General features: G+C 37.1%; 1 protein-coding gene across 1 annotated transcript in view; it reads right to left on the bottom strand.

The window, feature by feature from the left end:
• Positions 1-2,132: 2,132 nt before the first annotated feature.
• The window catches only part of LOC113684745 (hemicentin-2-like), a 31,583-nt gene continuing 20,367 nt past the window's right edge, over positions 2,133-13,348 (bottom strand). The window contains exons 19-25 of the mRNA XM_089208936.1: positions 12,295-12,443; positions 11,900-11,968; positions 8,872-8,991; positions 8,338-8,368; positions 7,163-7,337; positions 4,906-5,226; positions 2,133-3,851 (exon numbers count right to left, since the gene is read on the bottom strand). Of these exons, the coding sequence (XP_089065062.1) occupies positions 4,921-5,226; positions 7,163-7,337; positions 8,338-8,368; positions 8,872-8,991; positions 11,900-11,968; positions 12,295-12,443 (850 nt within the window). The 3' untranslated portion in view covers positions 2,133-3,851; positions 4,906-4,920. The remainder of the gene's footprint in view (positions 3,852-4,905; positions 5,227-7,162; positions 7,338-8,337; positions 8,369-8,871; positions 8,992-11,899; positions 11,969-12,294; positions 12,444-13,348) is intronic.

Raw genomic sequence — 13,348 nt, 5'->3', positions numbered from 1 at the left:
TCGTTCTGAACCATCCAACAAAGTGTAATTGGCTTTTTCTCCTCCTAGTTACGCTTTACACATACGTTTCCATATCCCATTAAAACAGATTATCTTGATAGAAAAAAAGTGTTAAGACACGTTAGGTAATTTAACCGAAAGAAGAAGGCATGTAGTTCTGACGAGGACTGACATGAAGTAATGAACTAGGTTTTTGTTTTATCTATTTAAAGTTATCGATATGGACAAAGGATCTAGGCCAAGGGAAAGAAATCTCAACCTCCTTTACGACAACCGCGCCTCAAAGATTTCCACACAAAGGACGCTACAGCATAAACACAGATACATTATTATGTAAAGTCGTAAACAATGTATCAAGAGACTTATACCTACTGGAAGACTGGTGGTGAAGAATCAGCAAAAGGCATTGAATCAATCCAACTTTGTCAAAGCGACCTGAACAGTAGACGATACCAAAGGATCACCCTCAATTTCGCGCAGGGTATCGCATGTTGCAACACGTCAGCTTTACTGCCAGGCAACTGTCGCAAGGTTATAATCTCCTCTAAACCCTTCGTCGGTGGCGGGCAAACAACGCTAGATGGTCATCTTGGGAAACGGCCCCATTCCCACCATTTTTCGCCCGCCGTCGTTTTCGTATATCTCCATTTAAGAAAGTCTGACAAAGACTTATTTAAGTAGTGCACAAATCGTTTCAAGCTTTGCGAAGAAACAAATATTAGAGAAACAGAATCATACCAAAAGTAAATCTACAAGTGACTTGACATAATGAGATGGCTGCAGAGAGCTGGCCATTAGCAGAGAGTTTGCTGTGTAGCTTTTGCTAAAAGCTTTGGCCTTAGATCTAGAGCACCGGACAGGGATAAAGAAAGCCCCTTTTGTATCAACAACATTCAACAGTATTTGCAAGAATTTTAACAAGATTCCAGGGGGGAGGCTAATTTTTTTTTTTTTTAGTGCAAATTACATGTTATAACTCTTTGCCCTCTCCTCCTTTTCCACTTTGCGGCCTCACCGCGATTACCATTCGCACTGTTTTAAAAAGCTCCAAACATGGTTGAAAATACTATTGTTGAAATTGTTTGATCTGTCAAATCCATTTACCCTAAACATCCTGACGTCAACCTGCATACCTGTATATGTTCTATACTGTTCCCTACACATTCCCTGTGTGACTAACAAAAAGATTTTGTTTTTTTAAAGCAGTCGTAACTTTTTAAATGGCTCTCATTCTGTTTCCTCTCGAGACCCTGATCGTATATATGTAAGTTTACTTAACTGACCTCTTTTAAGGGCCAATATGGACAAATTGGAAGCAAACGAACCGTGCTGATTTAAAAAAACCCCAACGGGAAGGAGGCAGGCCAGTTGGCTGTACATGTGTACAAAGTGCAGCCAAGGAGTTGAACTTGGGGCAACCGAGAACAAATCCAGTGAGTGGCAGGATGGAGGGCCAGGAGTCTAGAGCCCGAAACCACCAGACACAAGACCAGCGCCCTAACTACACAGCCTCCTTGGGATTCAACGGCGATATCGTGAGTGGAAATTGGATACTAGCCACTCGGGAATTAAATAGTTAACACGGCCCTTTCTCCACAGTTAAAAAAATTCCTTACTTTTGGTAACTGCGCGTACTATTTTTGAAATGAAGGGTGGAAAAAAACAATCTCAAGATGCGGAGCCTGTGAAATCTGAAACAGGCAACAAAAAGATTGATGAAAGACTCAATTTTATCAAAATGTCACCTCCTTAAAAGTTGAACATATATTCAAAACCCCTCACTCGTCACCGTTTATACTCGAACATCAGTATGCATAGTCTCTATGCTGTGCTCTATACATTACCTATGGTGCTGAAAAGGAGAATTTTTTAACCAATCACTTCCTTTTCCTTTCCTCTCGTGTTCTATTGTGTGGTTAAAGGTGATATTTCAAAGAGAAATTAAATGGTTGTCACTCTTTGGGTCCAAGGGTTAACTCACGCTCTGCGAAGAACACAGGCATGCAAAATAATAACCAAAAAAAACGAAGTCAATGGCCAGTGCTGAGCTTAACAACAATTACAGACCCACAGGTCACATTTAAAAGGTACAGCATCTATGCCAAAACCCTCAACAAATAAACATAAAAAGATGCATTTAAACTGCTTTAATTAATTGACGAATCTCAAGTTTAATGATACAAAATCAGCTAAATATACTTACTTCGATGTTTAACGAATTAACAATACTTCTGATATATTTTTTGAAACACACCACGCTGTAAAGATGTTTAATCGTCGACCAGTAAGTTTCTTTATAATTTCCTCTTAGGATTAAAAATCATTCACCGAGAAAACTGCTAAAAATGGATAATATCATTATATGATCATAATTATGATTATGTTTTAACTACCACAAATGTTATCGTGCCGATGCACAAATACTATACAGCTAAAAAAGGGTTACGACTTTGAACATTTTAGTATAATTTTATTGCTGTTTCATCGCAAATGTTGCAATCTGATCGGTTACAATACTCGCTATCTGTTAAATGATATACAGATAGTGAGTACAGTTCGAAGCCTTTTGGTGCGCGAATGCAAACAAATTACAATGAAAACATAAGCTTAACTTGTTATTAAGGTTTGAACCACTGGTACATTGATACCAAAACAATATCGTTTACTATGCACGATAATGGATTTGGACCTCTCCTTCATCAACTATCACGCTATAGAAATGGAGAGCTTTCATAATCTAACTGTTACGTAAATGAAAAAAAATTATGTCGTGTTCCCTTCTAAATTATGATTACCACCTAGCGACTAGTTGAATAAATAATACCTACGACACTCATTAAATAAATGCTATAAATATCCTATTAAAATGCAATAAGCTATTTCTATATTGCTATCGTTAAAACTAGACCTTATCTTGTTGTGGCATTATTCCTTTGACATTATACCATCAGTTCAAGCTACTTTTATCTCAAAATTTTTACGATCACAATTTTAGTGGCCTGGACTGCCAATGAAAATTAACCATGTAAGATTTTATTCGACCCACAAGATTTAAAACACTTATATCGCTAGATAAAACATCAAGTTTAAGACATGAAAAAGACAATGATTTGCGAGAACTAAAGTTGTGAATGAAGTGGAATGCAACATACAGTAGCTTGCTCGTTAAAACTCAAACTTCACCACACACCGCACAGTTGAGTGGTTACTCTACAAACACTAATCTTGAATTATTTTCGTGTGCTAAAATTTGGCAAAAAGATGTAATTTGATGTTTACTTGAAAAAAAAGAACACAAGGAGCGAAACGAAACTAAGACAGAAGCCCTTAGATTCTAAACCTAGAAAAATACTTACTCACATGCTACGAAAATATCTCAGTATGCTCAAGAAAGGTTTCTCAGACGATGCCTCGTATATGGATACTACCTCGGTAGATTTAGTTGCGATTTATAGTCAAATTGTTCAGTTTGTCCATCTAGGACCCGACTCTATCTCGCTACTTCGACAAACACGTCCTTTTTTTCTTTTCCTTTTATTTCTAATCATTAGTTTTAAGTTATTCCTACTCAAGGCAAGTACTTCTCACTTTTAACAAACAATGTGCCTTCTTATCCAACATTTATCTATATCATTGCTTCGAAATAACGTTACTGATGACTTAACTTAAGTTACAAAATGCATTTCATTTCTGCAAAAAGTAAAAATTATGCAAACGTGCTAAACCACTTAAGAACATTTTTAAATTCTAAAAATTGTTTCTAGGGTGTACGAATATTACTCTAAAGATCGGTTTATTAAGAGTTAACTGCTTATCTGCCAAGCCAGAACTGGCTTCGTCTTTCTTGCTCACTGCAAGGAAAATACAATGTGTAAGAAGAAGTAACAACGCCCAACAACAGTTGCTTACGAAAGAAAAAATATTTCTTCAATTTTGAAAAGATGAGCCACTCAAAACCTCATAAAAGACAAGAATTACAATAGCTGCACTCTAAAGAATAAAGACTATTTGACAATTGTTCGTGGTTTACTCCTCATTGTTATGTAATCTGTTTCTCATTGCAACATGGTAGAACAAAATAGAACAAACAAGGCCACCCTGAGTTATTGCTGCTATCGGTTGCCAAGTGTTGTCTGTTCTTTCAAGAAGAACGCTGAGCGAATGGGTCATTATAGCTAAGGTACATCAGGACTACAGTACGTTAATTATCTGATTCACAACACTCTTGCGACTTAGTAATTAATGCCAAAAAAAACAACAACAACAACACACAAACAAACAAACAAGCAAACAAAAAACAAAACAAAACAAAAAATATCATAAGTTAATTATCGAATAAAGTGGTTTGTTGTACCAGTAAGGGTATAAATTCAGCCACAACCTCAAGTAAATAATGACAATTCATCAGTAAGACCGACAAACGCCGGCTCAAAAGTAAACAATCACACATGAATAAACAAGTGAAGGAGATGGACGTCAACATAAACCAAAATGTACGAAACGTTAGGTGTGTTGTAATTCAAAATGAACTAAGTCTGAATTTCAATTACTCTTTCTCTTGAGCTAACGTGATGAATTTGAAACGAGATACAAAAGGCAACTAAAGGTAAAGTTATAATTTGAGCTATGAAGACATTCTGCTTTCGTCATTTGCTTACACTGCTAAATTCGAGCCCATTGAGGAAGGCAAGCGGCTGCTGAAAAGCAAAAAATGACAGAAATTCGACAAGGTTTGCGATTTTTGCAGGCGCTACGACAGCAATGCCGACAGTTTAACTATGGTTTATTATAGCAGATGCACAAGTGCTCTTCATGTTGGAATAGCTAACACATCCCTCAGGAGAACGGTTACGTCGATACTGAGCTCTGAAATACTTGAGAGAGAAGCAAATTCCAACATCTTACCACTGTCATCTTCCATTAAATGTCCACGAGAAATTCTACCGGTCCGCTACTGTTTCTGTCACCAGCATCGCCCATATCAGGTGATGGATCTTCGCCTTTGTCAGGGGATGAATCTTTGTCGGGGGACGAGTTTCCGTCATTATTTGATTCGTCTTCCTTCTCTTCATCTGTCTTGACTGGTCCGCGAAGGAATTGACTTATTTCTGCATATTCTGTTGTCTCGTATTCAGGAGGCATTTTAACCGGTGTGGTTGGAGGGGCGGGTGCCTTCTGATAAAATTCCCCAAGATCAGCGTACATCCCTTCACCAGGTTGCGCTTTCTGTAGATAAAACAGAGTTGGACTAATATGACCCCTGGCGGCCATCTTTGGCTAAAAGGTTTTCGCAACACAGCTATAGCGATCAGTGATTCTAAAGTTTTCTGGGTCTAGCAGGTCTTCCTCTTACCCTGGGACTAAATAGAGGAGTAACCAAACAGTTAAAAAAAAAAAAAAAGGTCAAGGGTGCGATTCTTCTCTATCTTGAGCCCGAGCTACACGAATATATCTTCCTTCTTCATCTTCCAACTTTTCTGTAGTCTACTCCTTTCCTAATTATAAACTGTGACCACCTGCACTATTTAACGACAATTCTCACTTCTCTGTAGAATTTGGAAGGGTAAAAATAAACAGAGCCTTTGGCAATGAGTGATCCTTTAATATAATTGAGTGCCAATCCAAAATTGTGATCAAACTGCTCTGAAATAACCCCAACGCTAAAAGCAAGCGGGCTTGAACTTTAATGCTCTTTATTTCGATCCTACGACACCAACCTAAAAACTCAAAAGGTCACCAGTAAATGTAATATGTTTTTGACGGAAATCAAGTAAGAACACAAATGAAAATGAACAATGTATGAAAACGCATGGTTTTATTAGATTCTTTGGCGGATAGTTATGTTGCACTTCAAGACTTCACAATTAGCTGATGACTCTCGACTGCAATTAGTATTTATCAATATATTGAGGCAGCAAACTGAAAGAAACAACAGTTTATTTCACGTAGGCCCTGAATAAAATCTGAATCCGACAATAGTACTTAAAATGTAATATTCAGCATTTTTTAGTAAATAGGCAGTGCACTTTTCTGAATTTAGATTTTTGACCTTTAGTACTAAAAAAATTTATTTTCATAACTTTAATCGAATTTTTAAAAACTATTGCTAATCTAATGGTTCAAAACTTAAGTTAGAGCTGTTACATGTTATCTTCATTCTTGTTCAACAATTTTTTTTAAATAGTGACGGAAGTTATATCATGAGTGGATAACAAATCTTGAATCTTGTCGAGTGGCATTGTGAACACAAGATGAATTGCTCCCTATGTGCTGGCTCTGAATCTCGTCTTCTTTCTGTGTTGTGCATTACGAAAAGAACAGGTCCTCCAGCTTTTGGAATAGAAAGAACTGTGCTCCAATCTGGCATTTTATCTTCAGAAATGTGTGCTTAGGGGCTTTGAGTCACACATTTTGGACTGCTTCGGTGATTGTCATCCTCTTAATTCCAATAAGCCATTATTGTGCCTTGGTATCCAGCTGATTATTGCTTGGATGCGAAGACTGGGTTCAATTCAGTAAAAAGTTTCTTACTTGATTGGGAATAGGCGATCCTGACCACAGAAGCGTTATTCTTGCGCATATCTTATTATCTAAAGATGGCTACTATCATTAGCCATTTTAAGTTTTCAAAGTCAGCGTGAAGTTTAGTTAACATTAAAAGTCATTCACGAGAATTGTAATATGCGGTTGCACAACGTTGATTCATTCATTGATTATTGATTGCTTAAATTTTCCGGACACGACAACTTTTCCAGGCTTGTTTTAAACTAGACTAGCGCTAGATGTAAGTTAATGCGTTTTCATTTCATGGCTCAATTTATGCGTTTGTTGCAAAATGAACTGCAAATTAAGGTTTTAGTTGAATACGAATGAAACATGAGTTTCGGAGTGAAAAGCGTGCAGTAGAGGCTTTATGACATCCCTGAGTAGTGTACCAGACGTGGGCATAAGTAGGTCACCGCAAAGTTACGGCATTTTAAATACGAGTCTTAAAATAATTGTTGTTCAAGGTGGGAGAACACACACAGGCACAAAAAAAAACTAAAATAAACCGAAAAAGGATCCACTATGATTAACTTTTTCACGAATATGAGATTGAAGTAACTAGTGCTGTACATAGGGCAACAAAAGTAGAACCTACATGACTTTGAGCTTGCCTTACCTTTGTCATACTGGAGTCGTTGATTGCAATCCCAGGAGTCTGCGCTGGATTTGTCCCCTTAAATGTTACCATTTCAGTGGAGTGGTTCTGGCCATTCGTTTTGTCATACTCGTATCCTGAATTCACATTTCCATAATTGTTCCCTTGAAGAGTCCTCTCTTCTGAACCAGCAGTGCTATCATACCAAAAAGAGGCAAGTTGATATATATATATATATATATAGGAAGTTTGCGAGTCGATTTTCGCGTGGGACAGTGCTCAATACGTTGAAGTAGAGCAGAATAAATATTATGGGAGGAAAAAAGGACGTAACTACGTTTCCCGACAAGCCTGTTTCGTGAATCGCTTCACTCTTCAGGGGTTTAATTCAGGGGTTTAATTAAACCCCTGAAGAGTGAAGCGATTCACGAAACAGGCTTCTCGGGAAACGTAGTTACGTCCTTTTTTCCTCCCATAATATATATATATATATATATATATATATAAACTAGTGAAATTAATTTGTCGTCGTCAAAAGTCCACGTATGTTACTGACTTAGGATAGAAGATTTATGGAAATTGACTATATAGAAGATTCATTTGTATTTGACTTTCACAATTCATATCAAGAAAAGCTACGAAATAGACAAAGAATCTCACAGAAAGCCAAGGCCGGAGCCATATCGAAGGTGACTGCCCCTATCACAAGTTACCATGTACCTGTAAGTTTACGTCGTTCTTTTAATTGTAGCATTCCTTTCTCACAACAATAAAGTCCCTAATTCCCTAACATTTTAGTTCAATCCAAAATGTCAAGAACGGGAAAGTTGGTAGAAAAACAAGACCAAAAATAGAGATAATTAACCCAAGGTGGTCTTCAATCTTACGTTAAAACGATTATTACGTTAAACTCGTCGCTCAATCTTCTTTTTCTTTTTTTTTGAGGGAGGAAGGGGGGGGGGGTGTTGACTTGTTTGTTTGTATGTACGAATATGAAGAGGAACCTTTGATCAAACGCCTCCTAAAATATATCGCAGTCTGTGATCTTGCTAACGGCCTAAAGGAGCGCTTGCTTTGCTTTAGCAGGCTTACATAACAAAAGAGCACGACGATTTCAGTTTTTACCAGTACTGCGTATTTAACAAACATTGCGGCAACTATACATTATAAATCATTTTCCAAAACAAATGTCTCACCCGTCTGGAGCGGCCCGTGGTGTATAGTTACCTACGAGTCAAAAACAAAAACAAAAACGGTCATTTCTACTTCCAGAACAGAATTGATCTGTTTCTTTTTTTTTTCTCCCTTCATTTTTTTTTTAATTATTATTTTTCAAAATTCTGTGGCATCCATTATTACAGTTTCGGCATCGTGGAACAACCCAAACGAATCGGAAAAGAAAACAATTTCTTACCCATTTTTACCAGCTGTTTCTATCCCAGTTAGTTTATTAGAACTAATTTCCCCTTAGGAACACTCACGTTTGTCCGATTTCTGGCATTTTGTTCCAAATCTCAAACAGATTGCCGGTACCGAATTATTTCTCCAGGGAATAAAAAAGTATAACTTTTCCTCTGTCCCCTCCCCCCCTCAAAAAAAAAAAAAAGAGAGAAAGAGAAACATCATCAACAATAAGGCCAGAACTAAAAGGAAATGATGATAAAAGTAAAAAGTAAATAAATAAAAAAAATCACCGCTAGAAAAAAAAAAAAGAATTCTGATAAGCTTACCATTTGAAAAGGATGCAACGTTTGATTTTTTCTTGTGCAAACCGTAAGCTATTATTGCTACGATGATTGCCAAAACTGCCACACCTCCAATCACACAGAGTACAATCAAACCAGGCTTCGCTGGAAAAGATCACGAATAAATAGCATGGAGTTATATGGCCTAGCACAGTTTATAATTGTAATTGAAGTGAATGGGGTGCAATTTGGTCTGAAATCGTACCCGTCATTTGAAATCACAACTAAGATTGCACAACACGGAGTTCAATTGCAGCTCTATTACATCCGTTTATGAAGCGCAAAATGTAACCAATATTCTACTGACGCAGTACTGAGCTGGTTTGTAAATGATTCAATGCTGCCTCTCATTTTGTTGCGATTTAATTGGTTACTTTAAATGATTGGTTTGTAGATGATTCATTGTTGCCTTTTTTATTTTGTTGCGATTTGATTGGTTACTTTAAACAAGCCATGAAATCTGATTGGTCATTGCGTTTTAGGAGAGCTTTCTTATTGACTAGGAAAAGATGCGATTTAGAGCAAACAATAGTGCGATGCGTAAATAAATCGCGCCGACCAGGACCACCAGTGATTTCAAAATGGACGTAATAAGCTCCAGTAAATCTTACAAGAAAATTGATAAATTGATTATCAAATTCGATCAAGTTCCGAGTGGATATGAGCATGGGAGCCCTTCCCATTCCTTGTTTCCAGGTCAAATTGGAGTTTGACGTGGGGATTGGAGGAAGGAGAACGAGGAGAAGTATCCTCGCCAGAATGAGGGCGAACGAAACTTTTAACAAAAAAAGGAAACTTGGTTCCGGTTTCTCGATAGTCACGTTAACAAAACAGGCTCGAAACTTTGATTAAAATCAAAACTTATGGATTAATAATGAGGCTACTAGCTGAAAAATTTCCCGAAATTTTAGCTGTTCGAATTACACTTTTTATATACCTCGATGTCGAATGTGAACACAGCAAACACAATAAAACCTGCTTGTCGAATGGGAACTATCAAGACTTTCCGAGAATCAAACCCAGGCCACAGGCAGGCTCTCTCATCACTACACCATCCAGGGTACCTGATCACTAATTTTATCATGATGACATCGCAGTGAGCGCAAGGTACAGAAAACAGAGTGTGTATCATATCAAACGCTTTCCAAACTATTTTGTGTTTTCCAAAATAGCATTGGCCATGAGTTTACTGAAACAAATTGGAACGCAATTCGGAATTCGTTGGAAATAATTCGAGCTGAAAGAGGACCGGTAAGGTATTGCTGGCGAATTTTCGAAAAATCAGTTCACGCGTCACGGATATAAAAGGGAAATTTTGTAATTTCTCATCTTGTGTGCAAGGTTTAATGAAATCTTGAGGTTTTCACGTAATGGGAAAAAAAACAACAACATCAAAACAAAAACTTCAGGGTTCAAGTATACTTCAGGATATCAAATCTCGCCTTACACAGTTTCATAAATTTACGAATAACGTTAACCTTTCAGTAAAATTCACGCGTCGTATTTAATTTTGGTCTTAATCACGAGTCATGTATAAACCCTTAGAGATGCACCAGTTTGTTCATACCTTAAGTTTCCTCTCAGGAGGTGATACTCCAAAGGGTCCAGCAAAGGAATATCTTTCAAAGATTCGACACCGATTATTTTCGAGAAATGGCGGAGAACAGCGACAAGAGTTGACCAGATTTTAGAGTCCGTTGTTGTTTTCAGTGTAGAACCCGGAAAAAACCAGATGGCGCCCTCAAAATGGCTTTGTAGAGTGGGTCTACCGCATACTTTCCCTTTCATAATTTTGTGACTTATTGAGCAACATTGCACGGTTTGATTTTTCTTATTTTGGAAGCAGTTGCAGCCAACTGAGAACGAGGATCACTTTTTCTAAAAGCTTATTTTTGCCCTTTTAATTGAGATACACATGTAACATAATTCCCTATTGTAAACATTGGTGGAGATATTAATTAAAATCTGTGATTCTGTCAATTTAGCATTTTTCCTCTGGATAGTGAAGGGTCTAAGGCTTTCATTAGTTAGTTGAGAATTAATTTCCCTTGTGATTTCAATGCAAGTCAATGCAAGATTTAAATGATATATTTGTGCTCTATTCATGACACATACAAATCTTTTAAAATTGTTCAAAGGACTGAAATTGTGTCGCAGAATTTCTGCGACACCCAGTGTATGAGTAGTTGCAGAATTTCTGCCACACTCAGTGTATGAGTAGTAGCAGAATTTCTGCTACACTCTCTGCATGAGTGGTTGCAGAATTTCTACGACATCCAGTGCACGAGTGGTCGCAGAATTTCTGCGACACACAATGTATGAGTGGTCGCAGAATTTCTGCGACAGCCTGTAAATGAGGTCGCTGAATTTCTGCAACACCCAGTGTATGAATGGTTGCAGAATTTCTGCTACATCCAGTGTATCAGTGGTTGCCGAATTTCTGAGACATCCAATGTATGAGTGGACGCAGAATTTCTGCAACATCCAGTGACTGACTGTTTGCAGATTAGACGAATTACCTCATACATATTTTCATAGTTGACCATTAACACAAACTTTGTTACGGAAATACTAAATCTTCCAGAGGAAAACATAAATTTTGAATTCATTTTAATTTTTTATTCGCAAAATTTGACTATTGATTTTTCAAGAGATTAGCAAAATATGCAGAGAAAAACCATTGATTTATCCAAAAATGTACTATTTTGGAAAACATAAAAAATTTTGGAAAACGTTATAAGCTTGCAATCATTTGAACTTGTTATACAATCGGTGAATGTCTTTTTGAGTGAAATCACCAACGTGGTAAATGAAATACGCGCCCTGTGATTGGTCAATCAGTACGCTATATCATTAAAATAATAGTTGACAATTTACATGCCAATCTTGTCTTTCGTGATTCCGCTCCGAGATCATGACCATCTCCCCTTTCACTAAAATCTACTAAACACTATCACTAACATAATATTTTCACACAATAGGTTGATTTTGGAAAAAAAAAATTAATCCCTACCTTTTTTACAATCTTCTCCCTCAAAGAAGGTTCCACAGTCCTCGGGTGGTACTGAAGTTGTAGTTGGCTCTGAAACATACATACAAACATACCAAAAAAAAAGCCTCATTTCAATCAGTTTTAAATGCTTAGCCACCCAAGCACATTTTCACTCATCATTACGGGTCTTTAAGGGAAAAGAAATCCCGGACCCAGTAATTCCAAATGCGGTTAAGCCGGCGAGATGAAATGATAAACTCTGAGTTGGTTCAAAACACTTCAAAAAGTTAGCTTTCAAAGTACAAAGTCATCAACTGTGTCTCCAAAAATCTGGCTTTGTCAGATAATGGAGAGTAACTAAGCAAAGTGCCGTGATCTTCAAAACAGCAGCGATTGACGAAGACAAAAGAACTAACCTGAGAAAGTTTTTCCAACGATAAACTCTTCAACTTCCATATCACCAATTTTTCCCCTATTCGCTGCCTGTGTCAGCAATGCATTTACACTACTTTCTCCGACAGAATCGTTAAATGTTAGTTTCAAGTCAGCAATGATACTTCCTTGCCTGAGAGGTAAGCAAGAAGTCAAACGCTTTTAGATAAAAAGGCAAATAAATAGTAATGTGTTTAGGCGCTGCAATTTAAACCTGGACTTCCTCAATAAACATTCTAGCTCTCCTCCTTCCAATCTTGTCTTCCATCCTTTCAATACTCAAATTTTGATATTTCATTTTAATCGTAAAACGTGTTCACAAGCAGTTGAGTGCTCTTCCTAGTTCTAGGTCAAAAATGTTCAGCTGAGTGATTTAAGATTCTAGACTCAGCCAAAACAACTCATTGCATAAAATTAAGGAGGCATTGCACATGAGCCGCTTGAAACCTGAGCTGAATACTCAGATGCAAAATAACTTCTCTTCACTTCCAAAAAAATAGAAAAAAATAAGTTAACGTTCCAAGTGTTACATTTGCGCGCACGAGTGTTTACTTAAACTATTGTAACGGTACCAATTGAACTACCGATTAAAACGGATGGCATACTGTTTATGTAACGTCTAAAATATAAGTTAAATGATACAACACAATAAACTGATGATGGCATGAGTCACGTCATCATCTTGTCTTTAAAAAAATTCCTCGTGAATTTTAAATTTATTTTAATCTTAAAACAACAAAAATCACCAGGAGGATCTGGCTCACAAACTGTAGATTATTATCAAAATATTATCAAAAGGTTTGTTCTCCAGAACAGCTCATTATCTTGGGTGTCTAAAGTACACATATGACTCACTGTAATTCTTAACAAACCCTGTTCTATACATTGAGTTGCGACATATTACTCGCAAATTAAAGTGCAGCTTTAAGAAGGACGTTCTAAGTGATCTATAAATAATCCAGCATCACACGTACTCCCCTGTACGACATGTAAGTTAAGAAAGAGATTATAGTTCGGTCAGTTTATAATCTTATGACG

This window comes from Pocillopora damicornis, chromosome 6, assembly GCF_964200805.1.
Source record: "Pocillopora damicornis chromosome 6, jaPocDami1.2, whole genome shotgun sequence".
NCBI classification, from domain to species: domain Eukaryota; kingdom Metazoa; phylum Cnidaria; class Anthozoa; order Scleractinia; family Pocilloporidae; genus Pocillopora; species Pocillopora damicornis.
Note: the sequence above shows the minus strand (reverse complement) of the source record. Positions and strands in the feature narration are given on the sequence as shown.